General features: G+C 37.4%; 2 protein-coding genes across 3 annotated transcripts; both read right to left on the reverse strand.

Moving 5' to 3' along the window:
* LOC306996949 (NACHT, LRR and PYD domains-containing protein 3-like) lies at positions 1-27,359 on the reverse strand. Of its 2 annotated transcripts, XM_079609909.1 has the most exons (12): positions 27,218-27,359; positions 13,604-13,748; positions 13,315-13,425; positions 12,659-12,775; positions 12,171-12,287; positions 11,193-11,243; positions 9,994-10,080; positions 5,325-7,124; positions 4,305-4,484; positions 4,002-4,175; positions 499-677; positions 1-139 (listed from the first exon to the last, which is right to left on the reverse strand). In XM_079609909.1, coding segments are annotated over exons 2-12 (2,874 nt in total). In that variant the 5' UTR covers positions 13,660-13,748; positions 27,218-27,359; the 3' UTR covers positions 1-137. The 2 variants fall into 2 exon arrangements, with proteins under 2 accessions (XP_079466035.1, XP_079466036.1); XM_079609910.1 differs by lacking the exons at positions 12,659-12,775; positions 13,315-13,425; positions 13,604-13,748; positions 27,218-27,359 and adding an exon at positions 12,565-12,578.
* LOC306997535 (uncharacterized protein) lies at positions 17,344-25,592 on the reverse strand (the record flags this gene model as incomplete). Its single annotated transcript, XM_079610840.1, has 18 exons — positions 17,344-17,478; positions 17,573-17,665; positions 17,783-17,911; positions 18,130-18,187; positions 18,526-18,681; positions 18,755-18,837; positions 18,927-19,043; positions 19,546-19,596; positions 21,190-21,311; positions 21,400-22,083; positions 22,161-22,308; positions 22,392-22,594; positions 22,706-22,822; positions 22,909-23,110; positions 23,210-23,349; positions 23,444-23,773; positions 24,014-24,463; positions 25,586-25,592. 18 exons carry the CDS (start codon positions 25,590-25,592, stop codon positions 17,389-17,391), a joined length of 3,180 nt encoding a protein of 1,059 aa, XP_079466966.1. The 3' UTR covers positions 17,344-17,388.
* Positions 27,360-27,990: the final 631 nt, after the last annotated feature.

The raw sequence follows: 27,990 nt of genomic DNA on the forward strand, positions 1-27,990 counted from the left end.
AGCACAAGGAGAAGGACACAACGTCACACTTGTCAGTGTGATCGCGGTGTGTTTCTGTGTCTTCGGTCTCTGTAGCGGCTCTTTATTCACCATCAGCTGATCCTGAGGAAACTGAACTGACGTCTAAACACTGAGAGTCCTACAATAAAACACACAGACAGACACATATGAGTATGAGATATTACTGCTGTCACATCATATCTGGAGATCATTTGAGGAAAAACAGCCAGAGATATTAGTAATATAATAAAGATATATTACAGTCAGAGATATGAATGAAAAACTGCTAATAGATTAATAACAATAAATGATAAACAACTCTTTCTTAATCACTTGCACAGAGACACAGTAAAAGATGGAAATATATTAATATATTCATAGATCAGTCACATCACAGAATTAAACTAAAAGTACAAAGACAAGTGGAGTTACAAACATATGAGACCTGTAACTGAACTTGGGCCAATTTATAAGCTTTAAATAAAAAAATATACCCACAGTAGCTTAGATTCTCCAGTTTATAATGCCGATCATCCTTTAGATTAAAAAGTATCTGCACTTCAGTAGTTCCTAGGTTATTCTCAGACAGATTGAGTTGTCTCAGGTGTTCAGGGTTTGATCTCAGAGCTGAAGCCAGAGCAACACAACCTTCAGCTCTGACGCCACAATCCCTCAACCTGTTGAAAACAATAACAGTTTAAATTGTAGTTCAAATGTCTGTAGGTTGTGCTTCACGCTGAGGAGATATAACGACAAGCATTGCCACAAACTGCTGCTGATAGAATGAGATTTCTGCATGTTGATGATGCTCAATGGTGCTGTTTGAAACGGTCATGTGCTTCAGGACTGAACAGACACAGTTGAATGCGAGATATTGTTTCATAGTGATATAAAAGTCGGTTCTGACTGGAGAAACGGTCACTTGCTCCTCTAATAAACTCCTACAGGAGGACATTTGCTTCACAGGACCCACGTGTTCCCCATTACATATAATTTATTAACTCTTGTGATCAAACACACGCTTTGTCTCATGTTTTGCTCTCATCTGGCAGCTTAGAAACTAAATAGAAATGTGATGAACTCAATATATATTGAAAGTCTTAATGTACAATGTAAGAACTAAAGCCTAAAAATGCACTGAAATCATGTTAATGAACTTCATTTCCTCCAGATCATCACCCAATTAGGGTGAGGGCCTTTCCTTTTATTGAAGAAATCTAAAGTGATTTTAATTGATCACCGTATTAGTGAGTTCAAACTAAACACATATTGGGGCTGTTTACACCTGGCCACTTCATGCGTTTTCTGTGACTCGTATAGCTATCCAATCGTGAAAAGACCATGTGCAAATGCCATTCGAAACATATTCTAGATTGATTTGAATCCGATCGCTCAAACCACTTCAGGTGGTGGTCTGGGCCGCATACCAGATTTGCAAACCAGCATCTGGTTGTTGAAACCACATGTGTAAATTTTACTCCTCCCAAAAATACTAAAAAAATAAACGTGTGAGAGTATAATATAGGCTATATGTCGTATTATAGTCAGATATGACAGCTCTACTGCATCACCGCAGAGGAGCAGCTGAGCATCTATTCATCAAGCCAACGTGCAAACTGTCGCAAATCAAAGTGAAAGTAAGTCGCAGACACTTAACACACAATCATCTTCATTAAAAGCAGTGTTGGGAGTAACGCGTTACAAAAGTAATTAATTACTGTAATGCATTGCTTCTTGCTGTAACGCGGTAATGTAAGGCATTACAGGGGGAAAAAATGTAATATTTTACTCGGTACATATGTCAGTAACGCGCGTTACAATGCATGTTAGTTAACCCGGAATAAAGTGGTAGTTTTTTCTTCTTCATACAAATTCGCCAAAATCACCGCGAGATCAGCAGAGGAAAAACGTCCGCGCATTGCGCACAAAATGTTTCACTTCCTGTAGTCAGACAGAGCAGAGATGAGTGAGCCTGCAGCTGATCTAACATCGCCGGATAGTACATTCTCCAGATGGGCATATGCCCATTACTTTAAGTTTGTGAAAAATAAGGATATTAAGAACATCGTAGTCATATGCACTTTGTGTGTTACACCTAAAGAACTGTCAACTTCCCGAAATAGCACCAGTAATTTAACCAAACACTTACAGAGGTGCCACAGTCACGTGAAGTTAGCAGCAAAACGGAAGAACGCAGAGGATGACAGTGGCGATAACACGACGATGAAGCAGCTAAAATTAACGTTCTCCCGATCTGAGATACTACTTCAGCCTCAAGAGGTGAGGAGACTTGTGGCGGAGTATGTTGTTGAAGATGTGCTGCCGCTTTCAACGGTGGAATCGCCAGCTTTTCGGAAACTCGTCAACAAGATCCCTGTCGCCACAAGCAGCAGCAGCAATAATTTTGTACTATCCTGTCATATCTTTTGACATTACGATACAATACAGTTCAATTAATGTTATTATGAATAAAGTTAAAGTTGCATTTCTATCAGAGTTTGCCAGACTTTGACATTTTGTCTGTTCTTGGGATGATTGTTCCTTGTATTGCACCATGAGCCATCACTGTAGCTATTATATCTTACTGTTTTCAACCACAAAGCTCAGTCGGATACCACATCACCTTCTACTGGATGTGTAATGAGCTAATTGAGCATCATGAGCTACATTTAGATTGCCAAATCCATATTTGCAGTTATTTTGGTGAGAGTAACTTAAAAGTAATGCAATAGTAGTGTAATGCCTTACATTTTAAATACAGTAATATTGTAATGTAACGAATTACTTAAATGACAGTAACAAGTAATAAATAACACATTACAGTTTTGAAGTAATTTGCCCAACTCTGATTAAAAGTAAAGAAACAAAATGATCTTACCAGGGCTGCCGCTCTCTCTTATTACGTTCTTTGATTTAGAAATTTTAGCTGATGATCAATAAAATGCAAATCATATCTGTTGCTTTCGGTGACGTGAACTCCATTAAAGGAACACTCCACCGTTTTTTTCATATTAAACTATGTTATTCCCATAACTGAAACTAGTTGATAAATACCTCTCTCGTCTCAGTGCGTGCACTCAATCGCTCTGGCGCGCGGCGACACTTTGATAGCACTTAGCTAAGCCCAGTTCATTCATTAGGATCCAGACAGAGATGAAGTTAGAAGCGACCAAACACCTCCACGTTTTCCCTATTTAAATATTCCCTATTTAAAAAACTCCTGAGTGATGATATATTCACTCAGTAATATCATCCTCAGTGCTGGTATTACTGCGCTGAGTCGAAGTGCTGCAAGTGCTATTCCGCCATACATTATAGTTATCCATTTTACCCGCTTAGAAAAACGCCACGTTTTATTTTGTGTCACCATACTTGGTCGTGTAACTGTATTTAAATAGGGAAAACGTGGAGGTGTTTGGTCGCTTCTAACTTCATCTCTGTCTGGATCCTAATGAATGAACTGAGCTAAGCTAAGTGCTATCAAAGTGTCGCCGCGCGCCAGAGCGATTAAGTGCACACACTGAGACGAGAGAGGTATGTATCAACTCGTCTTAGTTAAGGGAATAACATAGTTTAATATAAAAAAAACGGTGGAGTGTTCCTTTAAATCTGCATATAGCGCGGGAATTGAAGATCAGATTTATATTCCTTTTAGCAAAAACACATTTATGTGACCGGTGTAAATGGAATCGTTTTGATAAATCAGATAGCTATCCGATCTGAGAAAACGCATGAAGTGGCCAGATGTAAACAGCCCCTTAGACTCTTGTCTAAGTCAGCCGAGTCAGCCGTCCTCTGCGTGGTAAGTCACAGAGGCTTTAAATTACTATTTTTAAACATTAATGTTATCTCAAAGTTTAGTATTGATTAACTTTTGTGCTGAGATTTAGTGTGTTTAACAGAGCATTCATTTATAGATGATTTTAGTCTTAGAATTTACATTAAAGAACTTGTCTGGCTGAGGACAAAGACACGTGTGACTATCAGAGAAATGATCTTACCATAGTTTCTCCAGTTTACAGTGAGGATCTTTAAGTCCAGTGCAGAGAACCTTGACGCCCGAATCTCGTAGATTATTCCCAGACATAACCAGTTCTCTCAGGTGTTCAGGGTTTGATCTCAGAAATGAAGCCAGAGCAACACAACCTTCATATGTGACGCCACAATCCCACAACCTGTAAAGAACAACAACACACTCTTCACTCCATATCATCTCAACGTGTTTAATCATTTACAGCTCAATCAGCTGAACTCACAGCAGCAGACTTTACATAGTTTCATGTGAGAGTCAAATATTATCTTACCACAGTATTTCCAGTTTACAGTGAGGATTCTTGAGAGCAGCATAGATAAGCAGCTGCAGTATACCAGAACTTCCTAGTTTATTCCAAGACAGATCCAGTTTTCTCAGGTGTGAGGGGTTCGATCTCAGAGCTGAAGCCAGAGCAGCACAACCTTCAACTGTGAGACCGCAGTCACTCAATCTGGAGAGAGATGAAAATCATACTTGTAAACACTGAAAACATAGAACAACAACAAAAATGTACTTCCTGTAATAAACAATAAATTGCATTTCCAATGTAATTCATTCATTCTGTAAGAAAAAAACTATTCACTCACATTCTTTTCCGAGTTTCAATTTGAATGAAATCAATATTTTGTATTGATTCATTTGTAACTTTAAACTTGTTTAAAACTAATCTGCAGATAGAACTGTATAGAAAAAACATACAAATACTGACACTAAACTCTCGACAACATCTGCAGCACTGAAGCTTTCTGAGCTTTTAAAGGTTGTATCAGCGATTTCAGGCGCAAAAATAAATGATCACATTCATCTAATCTTTCCTAACGATCCGCTAGCTGCCCGCCCCATAAGCAAGCTGTCAAAAAAACGCGTCTCTGTAGGCAGCCTAGGCTCTGAGATCTGCACACAAAAACAATCGGCTTCACAAACACTCAAAACCAAAATAAATAGTGTTCAACCAATCACCGACAGGGGTTGGGTGTTGTGAGGTTTTGCGCTCGTGCACTCAGCCCTCACAACACACAGCCCCTGTCGGTGATTGGTTGAACACTATTTATTTTGGTTTTGAGTGGTTGGTAAAGGCAATTGTTTTTGTGTGCAGATCTCAGAGCCTAGGCTGCCTACAGAGACGCGTTTTTTTGACAGCTTGCTTATGGGGCGGGCAGCTAGCGAATCGTTAGGAAAGATTAGATGAATGTGATCATTTATTTTTGGGCCTGAAATCGCTGTTACAACCTTTAACTTAGATTTTTTAAAATGTTTAAACAGTGAAGTGATTGTTCTCAGTGATACTTACTGAACTGATCTGGACTCTTTAATCACAGGCAGCAGCTTCTGAAAAACACGCATATTTTCAGCTTTATTGTTTCCTACAACAAATGTCTTGAGGTCAAACTCATCCAGCTTCTCCTCTGATGTCAACAACACAAAGACTACAGCTGACCACTGAGATGAAGAGAGTTTGACTTTCTTTATCGTTCCAGATTTTAGATACTGTTGTATTTCCTCCACTAGTGAACGATCACCCAGTTCATTCAGACAGTGGAACAGATTGATGGATTTCTCTGGAGAGTCAATGGTCCTGATCTTCTCCTTGATGCAATCAACTGTTTCCTTATTGCTGTCAGATCTGCTTGTCTGTTTTATCAGTGGTCGTAAGATAATCTGATTAGACTCCACTGACAGACCCAGAAGAAACCGCAGGAAAAAGTCCAGATGTCCATTTTTACTCTGTAGAGCCTCATCCACAGCTCTCTGATGCAGCTCAGATAATGAAACATCTTCTGATGAATTGTGTTTAAACCAGTCCTTAACTTTAGACAACAAACTTTGTTTGGTGATAGGGTCAAACGCATTTCTGTTGTTGTTAGTACAGGAGAGATGCACATATAGAGCCGCTAGATGTTCCTGAATGCTGAGATGAACAAAGCAGAAAACTTTCCCCTGATACCAGCCAAACTCCTCTCTGAAGATCTGAGTGCACAATCCTGAGTAAACTGATGCTTCTGTCACATCAATGCCACACTCTCTCAGGTCTTCCTCATAGAAGATCACATTGCCCATTTCCAGTTGCTCGTATGCCAGTTTCCCTAGTTTGAAAATCATCTTTTTGTCTGTGTCCTTTTTGTACTTTGTGTCTTTGATGCTAATCTGTGCCATCAGGAAGTGCGTGTACATCTGAGTGAGAGTCTTGGGAATCTCTCCAGTCTCTGCTTCGCTCAACATCTTCTCCAGAACAGTGGCTGAGATCCAGCAGAACACTGGGATGTGGCACATGATGTAGAGGCTCCTCGATGACTTCAGGTGTGTGATGATCCTGTTGGCCAGACTCTGATCACTGATTCTCTTCCTGAAGTATTCCTCCTTCTGTGGATCATTGAAGCCTCGTACCTCTGTCACTCGATCGACACACTCAGAGGGGACGAGATCGGCTGCTGCTGGTCTGGAGGTGATCCAGATGAGAGACGAGGGAAGCAGATTCCCCAGAATGAGGTTCATCAGCAGCACATCCACTGAGGCTGATTCATTTACATCACACAACCTCACATTACTCTGAAAATCCAGAGACAGACGACACTCGTCCAGACCATCAAAGATGAACAACACTTTATAATCATCACTGGATATTTCCATTTCTTTAGTTTCAGGGAAAAAGACATGAAGAAGATCTGAAAGACTGAGTGTTTGGTCCTTCATCAGATTGATCTCTCTGAAAGGAAGAGGAAATATGAACTGGACGTCCTGATTCTGGTTCTCTTCAGCCCAGTCCAGGATGAACTTCTGCACAGAGACTGTTTTTCCAATGCCAGCGACTCCCTTTGTCAGCACAGTTCTGATGGGTTTGTCTTGTCCAGGTAAAGGTCTAAAGATGTCGTTGCATCTGATCGGTGTGTCCTCTGTTGCTGCTATCCTGGATTGTGTCTCAATCTGTCTCACCTCATGTTCATTATTGATCTCTCCACTCTCACTCTCTGTGATGTAGAGCTCTGTGTAGATCTCATTCAGGAGTGTTGGGTTTCCCTGCTGTGCTGTTCCCTCGTAAAGACACTGAAACTTATTCTTCAGATTTGATCTAAATGTGTTCAGGACTTTAAGGCTGTAAAATGAAAATACCACATTATTACACTTGTGCACATGACAACTCTCTAATTTATTCAAAATACTTATTAAAGCGATAGTTCAACCAAATATTCTCTCATCATTACTCACCCTTATGCCATTCCAGTTGCATATGACTTTGATAGCTGTATGTTTAAAAGTTTAAAATAGTGCTGTGAAAAAAGTGTTTGCCCCATTCTGATTCCTTCTGTTTTGTGTATATCTCATACTAAACGGTTTCAGAAATAACTAAATCTAACACAAATCGAGACTCTGTGTCATAGTAGCGACGGTGTGAGAACACCTCTCTGTGATTGCGTCTTGAAGCACGTGTGAAATCAGTCCAATGCCAATGGCAGAACGACTTTTTGTTCCCTTTTCAGGGAACAATGGTTACAGTAGTAACCTGAGACATTCCCTTTCGATGAGAACTCACGCTGTGTCATAGTAGTGACACTGTGGGAACGATAATACCCACTCCGCCGTTGTGTACCAGTGTCTTTCTAATGTAAATTATGCGAGCACAACTATGACATGAGCACCTGGGAACCTGGTGCAGAGCCCATCTTGAAGAGATCCTCCTGACAAAAAGGCTTTAGACGCCACCATACTTCTCGATGATTGAGCTCTGACGGCTGTCCAGAATTAATTTAAGCAAGAGAAATAGCCTCGACTATCCACTTGCTCAGTGCTTGGTTGCAGGCAATCCTTTTTTTAGGCGAACCAAAGCGGACAAATCACTGATCTGACTTTTCGCCACAGGGCAGCTCGGTGGACATAAGTGTCCAGTGCTCCAACTGGATACACAAAATTAAGCTTCTCCTGATCCGATGAACCAAAGGGAGGAGAACAGAAAACCTGCAAAACTATAGGCCATGGCACATTGGTAGGCACCTTAGGCACATAACCCGGTCTTGAGTGTAAGAATGCTTTTACCATTCCTGGTGCGAACTCTAAGCTCGACGGGGCAACCGACAAGGCCTGGAGGTTTCCTAATCTCATTAGAGAAGTAATAGCTAATAGAAACACAGTCTTAAGAGTCAGAAACAGTTTTCATGGGCTCGAATGGAGCCATAGAGAGACCTTCTTATTGTAATGCTATTATGGGTGGTTGCCCTGCACGCTTAATAAACAAACTACAGCTGGTCTAAAACGCAGCAGCTCGAGTTCTTACTAGAACCAGGAAGTATGACCATATTAGCCCATTCTGTCAACACTGCATTGGCTGCCTATGGAACATTGTATACATTTTTAAATATTGCTGATTACTTACAAAGCACTAAATGGTTTAGCTCCCCAGTGCTTGAGCGAGCTCTTAGCGCATTATAGTCCTTCTCGTCTATTGCGATCTCAAAATTCCGGCCAGCTATTTTGTTCTTGTACAAAAGGCTAAGCTTTAATGACGCTGGTGCCCTCTGCTGGACATTTAATTTGTTGCACTTTAGAATACACGTATTATCTCTGAATCACCTGACTATCATTGCTGCAATTTCATTGGTTTAGATCGGGAGAACTGAATGTCAATAGAAAGTGTTCATGCCCAGACATATAACTATGTTGCTAAATTCTGCGGCAGTTTTGTATTGATCTCCGAGCTGATCTGGTCCAATTTCTAGCGGATTTTTGTTCATACTGTGTGCGTACATCTTAAAAGTAAGTAGTTAAATACTCTTTCATGTATATATTGGTAGATTTAATTGCTGCTACGTTATACGGCAGTTCTAAAAGTTTGTTTATTCCTCTGAGGTAGTCAATGCACACGTAAGCTTGATCGTACATTCATTTCAGCATAAAACACGCTGAATTAGACTTTGAATGTTACTTTTTGAATAGTAGGGAAATTGAGAAGTATGTGAATAAATAGTATATTTAATTCTATTTCATCTGATAGTTTATTTAACGTGAATATGTGTACAAATCTGAGGAAATTTACAGCTGCTGGACTTGTATAAATATGTCCTTATTTTTATGCTATTGCATTACTTTTATATTGTTCAGTTATTACTGTTTCTGCCTCATTGTATCTATATTCATTACTGTTATTATTGTTCATTTATAGAACCACACCCATACTGATGTATGAATCGAAAGACAACAGTAAAGAACTTTATTGTGGACATGGACCAAGTGATTTATTGTTCTGCCTGAACAATCTGTAGCGGTTGTCACCTAGTTAAAGATCCACACCTCAAAAGCTTTCATACAGTTCTTGCTGTGTTTAAATTTTAAATTTTAAAATATAAAGTTTAAATTGGTTTAAATTCTAAATATTTTTTCAATCTCATAATTTTCTGAAGAGAGAGAAGAGAGAATTGAATCGCGCTGCTTCTCTCGTGAGAAATTAACTGTAGTTTCACTGTTCCTCAGCATGTGATTGGCTGTTCACACTGATGTCACACCTAAAATCAGGATCAAAGCCTGAGTTGACAGAGAAAGTTGATGATCAGCATCATGGTACCAACAAAGCCGGATTGGATTGGTTTGGTTTTGTCAACTCGAAACTAATCCTGTAACCCTGAGTTTGTTCAACTACCATCATGGTACAGGCCCAAGCTTAAAGACTTGTGAACATCTCTGTAATGCTGTATGTACTTTTTGGAGCTTAAAAATTATGGCACCTATTTTCTTTATTATAGACTCGCAAAAGTGGGTTTATTTTTATTTTTTTCTAAAAGTCTTTGGTTGTATTCATATGACTTAAACATCTAGCATGCCATGAGGGTGAGTAAACAATGAGAGACTTTTAATTTTTTGGGTGAACCATCCTTTTTGGGTGGTCTAGATTTGTGTATGTTGTTGCTGTTACTGCTGAAACAAACAGACAAAATTAATGCTGGTACTGAACACATATTCAAACATAAAATCACCTGTAGGCAGATCTAGACAGGTTGTTCTGTGGAAGAGGATGGTAATCATTTGGAACACATGATGATCTATAGGGTCCGGCTGTAATGCTTAGATCCACAGAAGACAAAGATGATTATAAAAGAACACAAGATTTATTATGAACTCAGAATAACAAGCCAACATACGAAACAATGTGTTAGTGCAAAGACAACAACGGACAATGAAATGAGGGACCAAAGGAACTTAAAGGGATATTTCACCACTGGAAAGATTAAAGTGTATTTAAATTGGGTCATTTATGTAGTAGAAATGTGAAATTATTTTAGAAGTTGGTGCCTTCTAGACTGAGAAAAGCCAGAAAATGTATTTTTGGCTCATGTGGATGAAAGACAACAACTCCCAGAATGCACTTGCTTCGCTGCCCTACGAGGCCACTCCCAAGCCACGCCTACTGGTTACAGAGGGCAGTATTGGAAGAAATTATACAACTAGGCTACTTGTTGACTCAAAACTGAAAAGACGCCCTATGGGCGGGTCGAAAACATGCAGAACTTGCTCCTACTACTGGCTGTAGTCACTAGCCTCTGGCCAATAAAGCCTCAGATGACGATAATGACAATTTTTGCGTCATCAGAGGTTTTTTTCCAGGCCCACAATACCGAAATCTCTCGTCTCAGGGGGACATGAGGGAGGGAAGCACGGTCATTCGAAAATACTACCGGGTTTCTACTGATACAAAGCTTAATGCTAATCGGTGAAGTATCCCTTTAAGTAGTGGTACAAACAAGGTTAATAAGGAGACACAGCTGAACTAAGACAACTAATCATATCAGTAACCATAACAATTTATAAGTGGTGGGAAACTAGACAAAGGAAGCACATGTGACTGAATGAAAACAAAAGAAACTGACCTTGACTGTGATACGACATGTTATTTACTGTATGAAGCCTCTTATAGTGTAAACATCTATTAAAAAAAATCCCATATTGCTACAGTAAAAAAAGCAGGTTTTTCAGTAACTATGACTGAAAATATAAAAACATTTAAACCAGCAGTCATTTCCCATGTGGAATATATAAAAATATCTACTTTTACACTATATAGTGAGGCATACAATCTTAATATTACAGTTGGCATGCCTAGTAAAAGTCATATGAGGTGTATGAAATTAAAAAGAAATTTAAACATTGAATTAAAAAAAAAAATCTCTCAGGTTACCTGAAAATAGTTGATGCAGCTTTTCTCCGGTATGGATGTCCTATGTATAAACTGAGCATAAAGGTGAAAAACAACTGGTGAATGATAATGGTACTTAATAAAACAGGCTGTGACTATGAGGAATGATTACCTCAAGATGTACTTCCATATGTAAGTTCGAGGGACTTTCTTTTAATTAAATACATACAACTCATTAACGTGCCAGTGATTATACCATAGAACACAGGTTTTCAAACCCAGGGTCACAGACTTAAAAAAAAATGGGTCGCCAAGATGATTTAAGAAAAATGTATACGCATGTAAGTTACATTAAAAATAAAACATAGCAAAATTTGTTTTCCAGTGTTTAGTTTTACATGCGCAAATATCAGCATAAACAACAGAACTAGCATTGCTAAATTATGTTGAACTTCAGATCGCAGCCTGTTCATTATCAAACATATAAAAAGTTACCCTGCTCAATTTAAATGTGCGTAGTAGTACAATGCGCAGTTCAGCCAAGCACATTTTTGCAAGTGAAGAATGATTTTTTACGTTAATATTGGAGTACAAAGCCTAGTATACACATTATAGATAATAGTTTAGCATCCAAACATGGTGAATATAGAAACATTTGGATTCGTACCTAATGAGAGATGTAGGCTACGTGAGCCCAAAGCCGGTTTCTCTTTCAGTTTCGTTTTAAGTTTATTTATAAAATTTATTTTGGCTTGATAATAGCTATATTTTAGCAATTTTTGTTTTGTTCTGAATACCGTTAAATTGAAAGGATTTGTTGTGGAGTGAAGGGAACTAAAATAGCCTATAGCAAAGTTTATATTTTCCTATATATGCCTCCGAATCCCCCTAGAGGGACCAGTGTCCACCCACCACAGTTTCACAAAATCCTGTGCGAAACACTGTAGGCATATTTATTTGTATAGCATGTTTTATAAATGTTACATACATATTTTGAATATGTTTGCAGAAAAATTGTACCTGCAGCCAGATGAAGTGTTTCCATTATTAAAACGTTGTGGCGGGTCCATAGACTGATCACTCTTCATAGACACACAGCTGGGCTCTGGAGATGCTGTTCTCTTATGATGGACTGAACTGTAAGAGTTTAGAGATATAGCTTTATAAAGCAGATTGTATTATATTAAAACATATTGTCCTTAGGTCAGGAAGAACAGAAGGCTCACAAAAAGCAGAAGTGTAAATATGTATCATGTAATTAGTGCTTTTGTGTGAACAGCTTCATGAACATGAAAACTTCAGATGACAATTTAAATGGCTGCATATAGTTCACACTATAAATGTCCTATCTCAATCCACAATGTATAAAATACTGATCTATACAATACTGATCGTATGTTTGCATAAATATTACCTGTATCTGCAGGCAGATGAGGCATATTTATTTTTATAGCATGTTTTATAAATGCTGCATACATATTTAGAATATGTTTGCAGAAAAATTGTACCTGCAGCCAGATGAAGTGTTATCGTTATTAAAACGTTGTGGCGGGTCCATAGACTGATCACTCTTCATAGACACACAGCTGGGCTCTGGAGATGCTGTTCTCTTATGATGGACTGAACTGTAACAGAAGGCTTACATAGAGCAGAAGTGCAAAGCTATAATCTGTACTAAGTTATTTTGTGTGAATAGCACCATGAACATGACATCTTCAGATAAATAAATGGTAGGGGTGGGAATTGGCAAAAATAGTATTGATAGTCGATAGTATTGCGATATTTGGATGAAGATGAAGTGTTTTCGTTATTAAAACGTTGTGGCGGATCCATAGACTGATCACTCTTCACAGACACACAGCTGGGCTCTGGAGATGCTGTTCTCTTATAATGGACTGAACTGTAAGAGTTTAGAGATATAGCTTTATAAAGCAGATTTTTTTTATATTAAAACATAATATCCTAAGGTCAGGAAGAACAGAAGGCTCACAAAGAGCAGAAGTGCAAAGCTGTATCATGTAATTAGTGCTTTTGTGCGAACAGCTTCATGAACATGAAAACTTCAGATGACAATTTAAATGGCTGCATATAGTTCACACTATAAATGGCCTATCTCAATCCACAATGTATAGAATACTGATCTATACGTTTGCATAAATATTACCTGTTGTTAATATTCCTATTGTTAAAACGTTGTGGTGGATCCATAGACTGATCACTCTTCATAGACACACAGCTGGGCTCTGGAGATTCTGTTCTCTTATAATGGACTGAACTGTAACAGTTAAGAAACAGCTTTATGAATGAATGAATGAATGAATGAATGAATGAATGAATGAATGAATATTGACATATATTTACTAAAATTGAGTACCTGAGACCAAAACATGCGACACCAATGTGATATTTTATTGCAGCATCAGTACATTTCAAGTCTTTAAAGAGTAGCCTACCTGATTCCTGAACAAAAATCTCCATTAGGCCAACTGGATGTCTGTGTGTAATCCATATTGAAGCTGCATAGGTGGATCAGATGAGTCTTATCTTACATCCATCCACATCATTTTTCAGTTTATTGAGAGTTGAGAAGAGTTTTGCCTAATGGTTGAGAAGTACACATAACCAACTGTAAAATCTGCCGACTGTTGCATATAGAGTCCAGTGATAGACATTCATATTTTATGCAGCAAAGGTTTACCAAAAATGTAATTATTTAAGGCTAGTAATACAATGTGGTTTTCATTCTAGTTTATAAACAAGAAAAAAAAAAAGATCTTATCTTGTGTTGGGAGTGGGACACATGCTAAATTATAAAAAGCAAGCAAGAAGAAAAAAGTTTGCCCCCTACCTGGATAAACTTTTACAGAATGGTGATTGAATTCTTATTAATATTTATTTTTATAGTGTCCTTAATGTTAAATACTAAATAAACTATTCCATTTAAAATATTTTGACAATTGTCCCAGGGGGCAGGGGCGTGTCTAGAGGGGGGGCACCCCCCCCCCCCCCGCCCTGGAATATGATTGGCCCCCCCTGGCACCCCCCCCCCCCCCCCCCCTACCCTGATTTGAGACTCGCGCGAATGCGAAGAAGTGATCACAGTTGCGCATTTTTAATCAGGAGGAAAGAGACACCACGACCACGGACCATTTTGCAAGATGTAAATAACACTGGTCCAGAAGCACTTCCTGTTTCAGTTTTTTAACACTAGGCTACATAAACGTTGGGATAATATACAACCAACAGAACATTTTAAACTGAATCAAAAAGTTAAACAAACATATTTAAGATGTTTTCTTTACATGTGAAATAAAGAAACCAGTTACAAACTGAAACAGGAAGTGTTGTGTTGTTTACATCTTGCAAAATGTTCAGTGTTTACGGTATGTAAGTTACACACTAAATATATTTTGAATGGAAGCTACAAGCCCAGTGTGAATTCCCGCACGACGCTGCAGTTAACAGTCATAAAGTGCGAGATAAGATTTAAATAGCTAAACTAAACAGCTATACAGTAGCAGTTTTAACATTAAGTGACATGGCATCTGACGCACAGAAGCCAATGGCACATGTCACTATGCGTATTGGCACATCCGGTGGCACATCCGGTCTTCATTGGCATGTGCCAGTGGATAGTGGCATGTGTCACTGACACTATTGGCATGTGCCAGTGGTGGAGTGGCATGTGTCACTGAAATCGCGACACGCTGACACTGACATGACACCTGACTGACACCGAGTCGCGGAACATGTCACCGTGTTGCGACACCTCCACTAGTGACGGACAGATTAATCGAACACCTATAGCCTACTGACGTAATTGTGGCACGAAATCCTAAATAAATTGCCTAATTTTGTGATATTTAAAATATCAATTAAACGAATTAAAGTGCATTAATATTTTTTCAAACGTGTTATTTGTGTCACGTCTGTATTTGATTGGTATGTGCCACTGAATGTTTTGTAATACCAGTGCTACTTTATGTTGTTTATCTCGCAAGTCACAAACTGGCCATTCTAGGAAAGACATGAAATAAATCTATCATGGCATGGGTCACTACGAATAACGCGTCCGTCACTGTAACCTTTATTTTTGCATGATGCTCCATGCACGCCAGTAGGTGTCAGTAAGTCCACACTGGCTAGCGCAAAATAACCTAAAACTTGCGACAGTTGAGGAACATCTGGCGGTGGTGGTGTATTTGTTTGCGAGAAGACGCTAGCAAAAAACTAAAAACAAATAAATAAAAAAACTATAATCTTAATCAGAGTCTGATATCGATATAAATAATTAGTTAATAATTTATATAATATAAATTATATATCATCGAGCTATAATTAATGTAAGTAAATTTACTAATTAATTTATAAAACATAAATAAATTATTAACTTATTATTTATATCATGTTTTTGCTTAAAGGCCTACTCATCTGGCTTTAATATTTTACAAATACATTTAAGGAATTATGTAATAAGAAATAAATGTATACATGCATTCTTTCTGTAGATGTCATAATGTCACATCTAGCGTACATAATGCTACGTTAGATAGCGGCATGTGTCACTACGCTACTGGAGTGTCATAACATACGGCGACATAGGCTACCGCGACAATGTCAGTGGCACATGAAGCAATCCGTGGACATGTCACAAGTTTTACTGAAACATGCCACTATCCACTGACACATGTCACAAGTTTTACTGAAACATGCCACTATCCACTGACACATGTCACAAGTTTTACTGGCACATGCCACTATCCACTGACACATGTCACAAGTTTTACTGGCACATGCCACTATCCACTGACACATGTCACAAGTTTTACTGGCACATGCCACTATCCACTGACGCATGTCACAAGTTTTACTGAAACATGTCACTATCCACTGACACATGTCACAAGTTTTACTGGCACATGCCACTATCCACTGACACATGTCACAAGTTTTACTGGCACATGCCACTATCCACTGACACATGTCACAAGTTTTACTGGCACATGCCACTATCCACTGACACATGTCACAAGTTTTACTGAAACATGTCACTATCCACTGACACATGTCACAAGTTTTACTGAAACATGTCACTATCCACTGACACATGTCACAAGTTTTACTGAAACATGTCACTATCCACTGACACATGTCACAAGTTTTACTGGCACATGCCACTATCCACTGACACATGTCACAAGTTTTACTGAAACATGTCACTATCCACTGACACATGTCACAAGTTTTACTGGCACATGCCACTATCCACTGACACATGTCACAAGTTTTACTGAAACATGTCACTATCCACTGACACATGTCACAAGTTTTACTGGCACATGCCACTATCCACTGACACATGTCACAAGTTTTACTGGCACATGCCACTATCCACTGACACATGTCACAAGTTTTACTGGCACATGCCAACGAAAACCGCATGCGCCAGACGACTGCAACATGTGCCACTGACATTGTTGCAGAACAATTCGCTGTTTAACAGCACATGCTGCTGTCTGTTATGTATGGTGTGATGTACGCACTTAATGGCAGAACATTTTATTAATAATACGATGCTTTCAGACATTACATCCCGGTGTTCATTTTTACAAACATTGTGCTTCGCCATATTTTTTATATCGTGGTCTGTTGTTTGTATTTATATTTACTATGGTTCTTTTTTATACTTTTGACAATGTATTTACCTACATATTGTAAATTGTATTTTTTTCTATTTGCATATAGGACTGACAGTTCACCTGTGTCATTTGTAACTATAAAATTATATAGAAACTAGTATTTAGCCTCAACTAAAAAAGTATAATGTTCTTATTAAAGTGGTACTTACAAGCTGGAGTATGTTGTTTGTGCACAACAAATTGACAATTACCAATCAGGTATTTCAAATAATTGTAAACTAGCAAGAGATAAAATGCCACAAACCATTGTAAAGTGACACTTACCATTGTTAAATGAATTATGAAAATTGGCACCAATCATTCAGAAGTATGCTGAACCTTGACACTGGGTTTGTTTTCACAATGCAGAGTATATATAAAATTAATTTGTAGTTCTTGTAGACTAATCCCCAATGTTTAGTCAATGATAGCTTATAAAATGTATACACCTTTTTCAGTAAGCAGAGACAGAAAAAAGACTCAACAAATATGTAAATTAAAGTAATGGCTTTCCCCCCATTTTTATAGATACAGTAGATCATGCATTAGCATACTTCAAATTAGTGAAACTTGACTATGCCAGAGGCCATTACAACTTCAACTGCATAGCGGCAAATCTTCTCCAGTCTTTGTACAAGAAGTATGGTCACCTTAAAAAAAAAGAATTTAAAAAGTTGTTTTTCATCAAACAACAAAAAACATAAATCAACTTCAATCATTAAGATACCGGTAATTACCACATACCTCTGGAATCATAACATCAAATATGTAGTTCAGGTTTTCAAGATCCTCATCTGCATCCACTGCTCTCTTTATTTTATCAGCAAGTTTGATGAGCTATTAAATATGAGAATATTAAATCGTTTAGGATAATAAGGAACTTGTTGTAATATAACAATAAAATATACTGCAAGTAAAATGTGAAACGCTTAAAACAATGAGCTTATTCCTCACATCACTTTCGCTGAAATGGCACTGTTTAGGCTTTAAGTGCTGCTTGAATTTCAGTGATGTCTCAGGATGTTTCCACAGGTAAAACCGACAGGATTTGATGTCTCCATTGTGAAAAGCTTCATGTAAAGCCTGTTGGAACAGATTATGTTAAAATGGTGTGTGTGTGTGTGTGTGTGTATATATATATCTATATATATATCTATATATATCTATATATATATATATATATATATATCTATATATATATATATATATATATATATATAGATATATAGATATATATATAGATATATATATATATAAATACACATGGCAAGAAATGTTAATTGTGATTTTATAGTACTCACTTTTATGTCTTGATCTGAGATTATGTTTTCAATTCCAAGTCTCAGAGCCTTCCGAGTGCTACAAAGAAACAATAATGTAGATGTCAACATCCGGTTATGACATAGCATAGAACAAAAAACAGGCTATAGAATAGTTGCTGATTATTCAGAAGATAGCAATAAGCCAGTGGCAGTACAAAAGTGGTTAATAAGTGGTTAGCTAAATCAAAGTTTATGTAGCTTTATACTGATTATGTAACATGAATAGAAGTACCATATTATTAATGTTGAGTATCTTTTGTTCCTATTTTTTTCTAGCATAAACTTTTTAGTGAAAATAAAAATGTAATTCTGGCCTAGACTATGATCCAACTCCACGTTTCTTAATGACAGTAAAAGCTTTCTATTTAAACTTACTCATCAAAAGTGTATGGTTGTGTCAAATCACATCCACATTTGAAAGTGCCTTTTTTAACATCAGCTTCTTTCACTCCAGCACAATCTGTGTGTAGCCAGCCCAAACACATGTCACACTGTACCCACAAGGTCTTCACAACACTGGGATACAATGGCCTGTGAATAAGATACACATGGTATAATTAGTGTTTTCACTTAAAAATATACAATAAAAACAAACATGGCCTACCCTTTGCCCACTTTCTGAAAACAGCACACATGCAAGTCCCCTGCCATACACTCCATCGGTTTTTCTGGTTTTTTCATTGAGTCCTATGATAAAAAATAATAATAATGTTCTGTTCCTGTAAATTACTAGTCTGAAATTTTTTTCAAGTTAAAACAATAATAAGACAACCAACCTCTACAACAACATCTTTTACTAAGTCTGTTGCATGATATTCTCGTAGATATTGTGCTTGTGACAGACCAATGGTCTCTTTGCTCAACCTGAAGCCCTTTAGCTCCATTTCTGCCATCTGTTAAAGGTGAACAAAAATTAAAGATGAAACATTAGTTGTGTATTTTTTAAATCATTCAGACCATTACATTTTACCTGTCTTTTTCTGATGAAATAAAAACAATGCTCTTAAAAGCTAGCTGAAAATTTTGGAACTACAAATATAAAAAATATTTGGTAACACTTTACAATAAGGTTCATTAGTTAACATTAGTTAACTACATTAGTTAACGTTAACTAATAATGAACTGCACTTATACAGCATTTATTCATCTTTGTTAATGTTAATTTCGACATTTACTAATACGTTATTAAAATCTTGTTAACATGAGTTAATGCACTGTGAACTAACATGAACAAACAATGAACAGCTTTATTCATATTAACTAACATTAACAAAGATTCATAAATACTGTAACAAATGTATTGTTCATGTTAGTTAATACATTAAATAATGTTTAATAAATGAACCTTATTGTAAAGTGTTACCCAATATTTTTACTATAGTCTTTAAGTCTTACAGTGCACACAAACACTCCACAGTTGTTTGCATCACCCTGGCTCTGAAGCCACTGTGGTGGATAAGAGACAATCCAATCAGCAAGTTCCCATGTGTTAATGAAGGCATCACTGATGAAGAAAAAGATGCATAGACAGTCACAGACAAGAACATTATTAGACACTGCTGATCTGAATGTAATAAAGTGCTTTTAGACTGTACTTTTATATTGAAAGTTGATTCAGATTACCCTGCCTTTATATTAATGTGAAATAAACCATACGTAATAGTCATTTATGACTAAGAGATTACACATGGTTACTTTACAGTAGACAAAAATACATCTTTAATACAGTTTGACTGAATGGTCAATGTGCTTTATATCTACCTACCTACCTACCTGTGTTGCAGCACAGAAATTTTAAAAAGGGTACAAATACATTACCAAAGTATTTCCATATGACGTTTTGGTATATCTTTGTGAAGCTCCATGGAATCAAACACCCGGATCTCATGACTTTGACCACAGAACTCCTTTGAGTTTGAAGATATCAAAAGAAAAGATACATAAAAATACACTTGAAAAAAAATGTTAAAAGAAATTTGTAGGATCTAATTATTTCAACTAACCCACAAAATGAAGTGGTTCCCAATCTCAGGGCTCTCACTCGTACTGACACATCGAGGAAAAACCACTGTGTCGCTTCCTTTAAGGTTCTTCTCAAAATAAAAAATAAGAAATTCTGTGTAATAATAGCTATTTCCATAACAATCTATAAACATACAAAACTACACATATATATATGAACAGTATACCTTCAAGCATGATACATTCCGCGGGGATATTTTTGTTTGTGTGATCCAGTCTCTCCACCAGCTAATAAATGTAAATGTTGGGAGCATCACAACCTTGCAGAAAGTTGATATAAATAATTATTACATACATAGATACATACATACATACATACATACGTATATATATATATATATATATAATTAATTCAGTATTATTTTTAAATCTCTTGAAAAATAGTATAATGTACTTACATTGGGTGTTGTAGATGCAAGCTGTGCTACTCTAGTATTGACAGCCTATTACACATAAATACGTGTTAATGGTTCATAAACACACACACACAAACACACACACACACAAATATGTGGTTTAAGGGGACTCTCCATAGGCGTAATTATATACTATACAAAATGTATATTCTATCTCCCTACACTAACCGTACCCCTAAACCTACTCATCACAGAAAACTTCCTGCATTTTTAGAATACAAAAAAGAAGAGTATATATTTTTTAAGCCATTTGGTTTACAGGAAGTGTCCTCGTAAACCATGTTTATATTGTAATACCCATGGCACACAAAAATACTGTACATACATCATCAGTCAGCCATGGTTGGTTGGGTAGGATGTCTTCTGATTCAGGTGCAGGATAGATTGACTTTAAGTCTTTAACTGTTGCTGTACAGTTGCCAACTTGCACAAGGACTGAAGTATGATTTTGTACAGTGTTGTACAATTCAGAAAGCTTGTCCTACGGGTAAATAATGACATGTAGAATGATAACACACTATGATAACATTTCCAACATGACATGATTTTGTTATTGAAAATCAATTTGTGCTAAACCAAATCTAAATATTTGCAATGATACCTTGTTTTCCTTCAAGATGGGGAAAAGTGATGTGCTAAAGTGTAGTCCTTCATCCGAGATTACTTCTTTTTTCTTTTCCTTGACATCCTCAGGAATTTGAAATCTTGAGTCAGTGCCTCTATCTGTAACAATTCACAGTGATTAGAACAACGTTTCTGCAAGATAGTTATAAGGTTAAATGCACAAATTAAGATAAGATATCAATCTCACATGTAGTGAAGAGACTCAGCCTGCCATCCAGGCCAACTTCAGCTGCGCCTTGTGTCTGTCTCATCATTTTGTCCATGAATGATTTATTCACTTTACTGTTATGCAAATGGAACACCAAACGAAGTGCAAACATAAAATGAACATCTTTCAGCTGACAAAGAAAGTATCGAGAGTTGGCAAGTTCCCGATTGAGTTGCTCTGCCATTGAAGAGTTAATGAGACCAAGGAGCTCTGGGACAAGATCAAGGCTTCTCAGTTTCTCTTTTTCCTGTTTTTGGTTACGTTGATGGAAGCGGTCATACAGTGAAAGTCTATCTGAAGTTCCAGTGATAGGGTGAGGTTCGTCAAGTGCTTCAGTGGTTTCATTACCTTGACTCTGGACACGTCCACCTTCTATCATGGTTTTAACCCAGGGTAAATGGACGACAAGCTCCTTGGCTGAGGCCTTGGCCACATTTTCAGCTGTGGCCTCACACAGTCTGCCATCAAAAGGTCTGAAAAATGCCTGTCGAGTTCTATTGTTAGCATGTCTTGCAACACGTCCAGCTACATCTGAAATGTAGATAGTCGGTGGAGTTTTTAAATTCAAAAGCGCGTCAACGTGGTCCCTCGCTGACTCTTGCCACCAAAGAGGTGAACAAACGTAAACAATGGCATGTGGGCAGCCAACATGGAGAACACCACCTGAAAAATGTGTTCGACAAAAGCTAAAACATTTCTTCTAACGAACTCAATTGAAAAATTTTACATGGTTGCCATACCTCCAGTCTTCTGTAGTTTGATGAACATTTTGGGGTAAATGTCTTTGTATAGAAGTAGCTCCTCCAAGCGATTAATGATATCTGAGGCAGAGCCAGCAACAGATACTCCAAGTTGTGCACATGCTGCCAGCAGCTCACTTTTGGAAGGCTTGAAAAAGAAATGTAACTATTTAGTTTTTTGATTCACAATAAAATATGTTTATACAAGTAATAATTATGGCATAGTAATACCTTTTTTGATTCTAGCAGTTTCAGCACTGTGTCCTCAACAGCATGCGAGTCCACAGGTGGCGACTTGTCACTTAGACGATCTGAAAACCCTTTGAGGATCTCTGTTTTTGTTAAAACTTTTCCGGCTCTGCAGGAGGATCCAAGCCAAGGGGCAAAAGATGAGTAGGACAGTTCACTGGAGAAAGGGTTTCTCTCTTTTGTTTCTATAGGTGATGAAGGGGGAAAGGACAAATTATATATCTTAGCAATTATGTAGTATTTAAATGACAATCCATATGATCACATAAATTAATGTTTGTGAGTATAGTTCTTACCATAACTGAAACCAACACAAATTAATTCCTTTTCCAATGATGAATATCTCTCATCAACATCAACTGTAAGGTCACTTGGTTGTACATTCTCAGTACATGGTCTCTTCAGGAGATTGACTAGTGGAAAAAATTATGTCATAAATTCACTACACCAATCATAAATGACTTATTTATATACACTGTAATTTCTATTAATAGCTTACCAGGTAAATCAAAGGCCACCTTCCAATTACCATCAGCAATTAGGATAGGTGGTTCATGGCCACAGCGAATACAAGAAAAGTCATAGCTATATCTGGTCATTGCCCAGAAATGAAAAAATGCTTTCCTCAGGGTGTTGTGGTGAATTGTCACTTGAAGAAGGTCCTCCATCATTGACAAAAATCGCCCAATGGCTGTGTTTGTCTTTAAAGTGTGGTAATTAAAAAAAATATTCCTTAAAATACATACTTTAAAATCAATTTGACATGCTGTTCATATGTATTACAAATAACTTTTTATTACCTTTAGGCCAGATGTCATCATAGCACATAGACGAGTAGTCAAAATGATTTTATTATTGAAATTATGAAAACCTGAAGTGTATTCCTGAAATCTGACTGGTGTCTTGCAGATCAGACAGTATTTAACACACACTGTAACACCTTTATTAGGAGAGAGAACAAAAAGAAAACATACTTTACTGTGGCATTATCATACATTCACAAATGTTTGAATTTTTAAATTTAATATACAAACCTTTCTTCACCGAATCTATATCATAGACTGACGCAGTCTTTGTGACAACCACTGGTTCTGTGAGACCTGGTGGGGTTGGCCCAGGGCAATAAGGACATGTTGCCTCTTTGGGCTCAAACCTAATTGGGACCTGACTTGCCTGAGTCTTTAATTGCTGTGGCAAAGTTTCTGGTATTCTTTTGTTTTGCCAGAGATAGTCGGTCATGGCAACGAGTTGGTGCTTCTTTAGTCCTTCCCCTACAACACCAACTTCAATCTCTTCATTTTCAGAGGGGTCCCCTGACAAGTCACTGTCTGCTCTGAAAGACTCAATTAATAAATCTTCTCTTTCTTGGAAGAGCCACCACATTGCCATATAGATATGGACACATCGATACTGTTTCTTTGTGCTTTTACAAAGACAATACCAGTCCCCCAACAATTTGTCAAAGGACACTCTTGTCCGCCCAAAGAGGCACCATCTTTCTTTCTTTCCCGAATAAATGGAAAAGTAAACAAATCTGCCAGAATATCCATGTTTCTCAAAGAAAATAGGAAAAACAGAGCAGATTCCCTCTAATGACGCTGAACTGTTAAGTTCAGTGCACTCCGTCAGTCTGGTGGTGGAAATCAGTCCTTTTTCCTGCATCGTCTTCAAAGATTCTTCTCTCACAGGCTCAGGAGGAATGTATGGTGGAGCAGAAGAAACTCTTATTAAATGCTCACACTCTGCACCAGGCTTTCCACTAAGTTTGGCCAGAGTCATGAACTCCCTGCACTCTGCTACTTCACAGCCAATGACTTGAGAGGTGGTGCTTTTCTGCATATGTATTGGGACTCTTTGGCCCCTACTATTTTTGGCTGTGATGAAGACGCCTTGCTGTACATCAACACAGTAAACAGGATCTGATGTTGCATGAAACTCCTTTTCATGTCTACGAAGACTCCCTGCTGTAGTGAAAGAGGATGAGCAGTGGCAACACAGAAAGCTCTGCTCACCAACAGGAGCACTCACTGCATTTTCATTTTTCTTTGGCTCACCTAAAAATGTAAATAAATTACAGCAGTTTCAGAATTAGCGAGTGAGTTTGATTAGTATGTCATATGTTGTTATGTACCAGGCTTAATTAATAGCTATGGACCATGTTATGTACACATTCTATAGAGACCAAGACTAAATGTTATCTGTTACAACAATCAGTTTCCAATTTAGATATTATGAAATGACAGAAAACATTAAGTGTCGTAGGCTTGAAATATTAACAGAAAATTATAACTGCAAATATAAAATTAACAAATGCATACTTTTATCTGGCAGGTCTCTGAATGGTGTTACCATGCAACCTGCAAAACAAGTATTAAGTCAGTGAAAACAGTACTTTTTTTTAATAGGTTATGTGTTTGGCAATAGCATGATTAATAATCGCATAATTAATTCCTACCATGTTTCTGCAGATGATCTTCAAATGCATTTCGCCTTTGTAAAATCCTGTCACACTTAAAGCAATGCCAGTGACTTCTTTTTAATTTGTCAATTTTGTCACAAAAGCATGGTACAGTGAACAGAACTGTTAAAAAAAACACAAAGAGAATAGTGTATAATAAAACTAATAATTTAGTGAATAAAATATGTTTCAAAATCAACATATGCTCACCAAAATCCCCATCTTTGAAGTGCACAGCATATTTAAAATGCTTTTTTTCAAGGTGCTCTTCTGACCCATCCACAACCTGTCTGCATAGCTGGCAGTTTTTCCCTTCATTGGCCCTAATTAAACTAATATGGTCTTTGAACGTTTGAGGACCTAAGGGACAAAACAATACAATACTGCACCTAATAAACAATTGCGTTTATATAATCATATATTTTATAATATAAGACTATATATTTACAATTCTAAACTATAGCTTATAAATTATAGTGGTATGTGAATATAACATTTTACGATTCGACTGAAGTAGGCCTACGCTCAGCCAAGCTAGCAGGCTATACCACTGCATGACATGCATATTATACATAATGTAATAATCAATGGAATCTACATCATTCTACGTTATTTATATTTAAGGGTATTTCATTTTTGGGAATTTTTATCTCGATGGCTTACATTACATTGACAAGTTACTCATCCTCAGTATCGACGAATAAATCGCTTGACTTACCGTTCATGTTTGACCAAAATTATTGTGGTATATAGTGATAGTTTATGATTATAATGAGTATAATGATTATAGTGATTATGATTATAGTTTTTTTTTTATTGATTTTTTTAGTTTTTGCTAGCGTCTTCTCGCAAACAAATACACCACCACCGCCAGATGTTCCTCAACTGTCGCAAGTTTTAGGTTATTTTGCGCTAGCCAGTGTGGACTTACTGACACCTACTGGCGTGCATGGAGCATCATGCAAAAATAAAGGTTACAGTGACGGACGCGTTATTCGTAGTGACCCATGCCATGATAGATTTATTTCATGTCTTTCCTAGAATGGCCAGTTTGTGACTTTGCGAGATAAACAACATAAAGTAGCACTGGTATTACAAAACATTCAGTGGCACATACCAATCAAATACAGACGTGACACAAATAGGCAAGGCAAGTTTATTTATATAGCACATTTCATACACAATGGTAATTCAAAGTGCTTTACATAGAAGAAATTAAAATAATCAAATATACAAATATTTGATATAATATCAAATAACACGTTTGAAAAAATATTAATACACTTTAAATCGTTTAATTGATATTTTAAATATCACAAAATTAGGCAATTTATTTAGGATTTCGTGCCACAATTACGTCAGTAGGCTATAGGTGTTCGATTAATCTGTCCGTCACTAGTGGAGGTGTCGCAACACGGTGACATGTTCCGCGACTCGGTGTCAGTCAGGTGTCATGTCAGTGTCAGCGTGTCGCGATTTCAGTGACACATGCCACTCCACCACTGGCACATGCCAATAGTGTCAGTGACACATGCCACTATCCACTGGCACATGCCAATGAAGACCGGATGTGCCACCGGATGTGCCAATACGCATAGTGACATGTGCCATTGGCTTCTGTGCGTCAGATGCCATGTCACTTAATGTTAATACCGCCTCTCCAGCTATATTAGATAGAAGTTTAAACGGCATGCCCCCGAACCCCCCTAGTAAGATCACTTTTGAGACCTCAGTAGGCTATTTAGAAAACTCTGCATACGACTCTGGGTGAAGACCATTTGTGCAAAATATATTTCAGTACCCGCTCCCTCATTAACTTTGGGCTCAGTCACTGTTATAAATATGAGGGGGTCCTTAGAATTTTTTTTCCCCTTATAAGAGATCCCTGGCTCCAAAAAGTTTGAGAACCCCTAATCCATGCAAAAAAGAAAAATGTAATACCATCTATATTAGAGCACGTGGCATTGCACAATATTTGCTTAATATTTTCTAAACCAGTATTTATTTTCAGTTGAATTTTCTGATTGCTGGTTCTTGGTGCCCCCATAATTTATATCCTGGAATCGCCCCTGCCAGGGGGCATCATAGGCTACCCTATGTTACCCAGGCTACTTCATATTTAATAACCCACACTACACAAATATGTGATTAAATATGCTAATAAACAGAATTAACTTACTCAAAGTTTAAATAGACAATGACTAACATTCCTATGTAGGCTACATTATGATCCGTATATTGTGATACTGCCATAAACGGGCCACACAACAAAAACGTCTTTCTACGGTTTTCCAAGCAAACTTATCACATATGCTGTTGAGTCTATAAAGCAATCATCTTTAATACTCACTCTCTTTGCTATTTTGACAACGTGAAGGTCTTGTATGGACAAAATGGCCCCTGACAAAAACGAACTTTCACTTTGAGTCCACGTCGGGCAAAATCATTTAAATGGTTATAGCCTAATTACAAGATTGAAAGATATTAATGGAATGAATAAATACAAGTTGTAAAAGACATTCTAAAAGAAGAATAAATTGTAAAATAAGTCGGCATATAGGCCGATACCAGAGAATATACCAGAGAAAATGTCTAATAAGGGGAGAAGTTTCACTCTCACTAGACTAACGGTGTTACGGATCAACTGGGGATCATGTTAACTGGGGAACGCGCGTGCACGCAGAAGGTTTACCTGGAATTCCAGCAGATGTTAGACGGCTACAGATTCGTCTCATGACATTTTTCACGGATCACTGATTAAAAACGAATGTTTCACCAGTTGTATACACGCTGGTATGCATAATAAAGCGATTTGTTTTGTAGTGTATATTCCTGCGTATTTGACGCAATTTCGAAGAAGTCTAACATACTTTTAGTGTCAAGCTCAGAAACCACGCCTATGTTAACATGGGGCATTCAGTTTCAATGGATGAGCAGACTTGTGAGCGCACGTCAGAAGAATTAAGAATTTACACGTCTCATATAGCCTACTGTATGCGTTCTGATCACAAATAACAACAGATGTAGATTAAGTTAAATTAACAATAGGCCAGGCTACCTAAAGAAAACATGAATTGCAAAGTAATTTACATTTTTTCAACAAGTTGTATTTATTGATCTGTG

Source organism: Phoxinus phoxinus (genome assembly GCF_949152265.1).
Source record: "Phoxinus phoxinus genome assembly, chromosome: 4".
Classification (NCBI taxonomy): Eukaryota; Metazoa; Chordata; class Actinopteri; order Cypriniformes; family Leuciscidae; genus Phoxinus; species Phoxinus phoxinus.

Bases quoted from the DNA above. Each gene is read 5' to 3' on its own strand.
- LOC306996949 (XM_079609909.1), bottom strand. From the start codon at position 13,659: ATGGATTACACACAGACATCCAGTTGGCCTAATGGAGATTTTTGTTCA. The intron at 12,776-13,314 runs GTAATATTTATG...CTTCTGTTACAG, and splicing joins AATAGGAATATTAACAACAG to TTCAGTCCATCATAAGAGAA. The intron at 12,288-12,658 runs GTACAATTTTTC...AAACTCTTACAG, and splicing joins AACACTTCATCTGGCTGCAG to TTCAGTCCATCATAAGAGAA.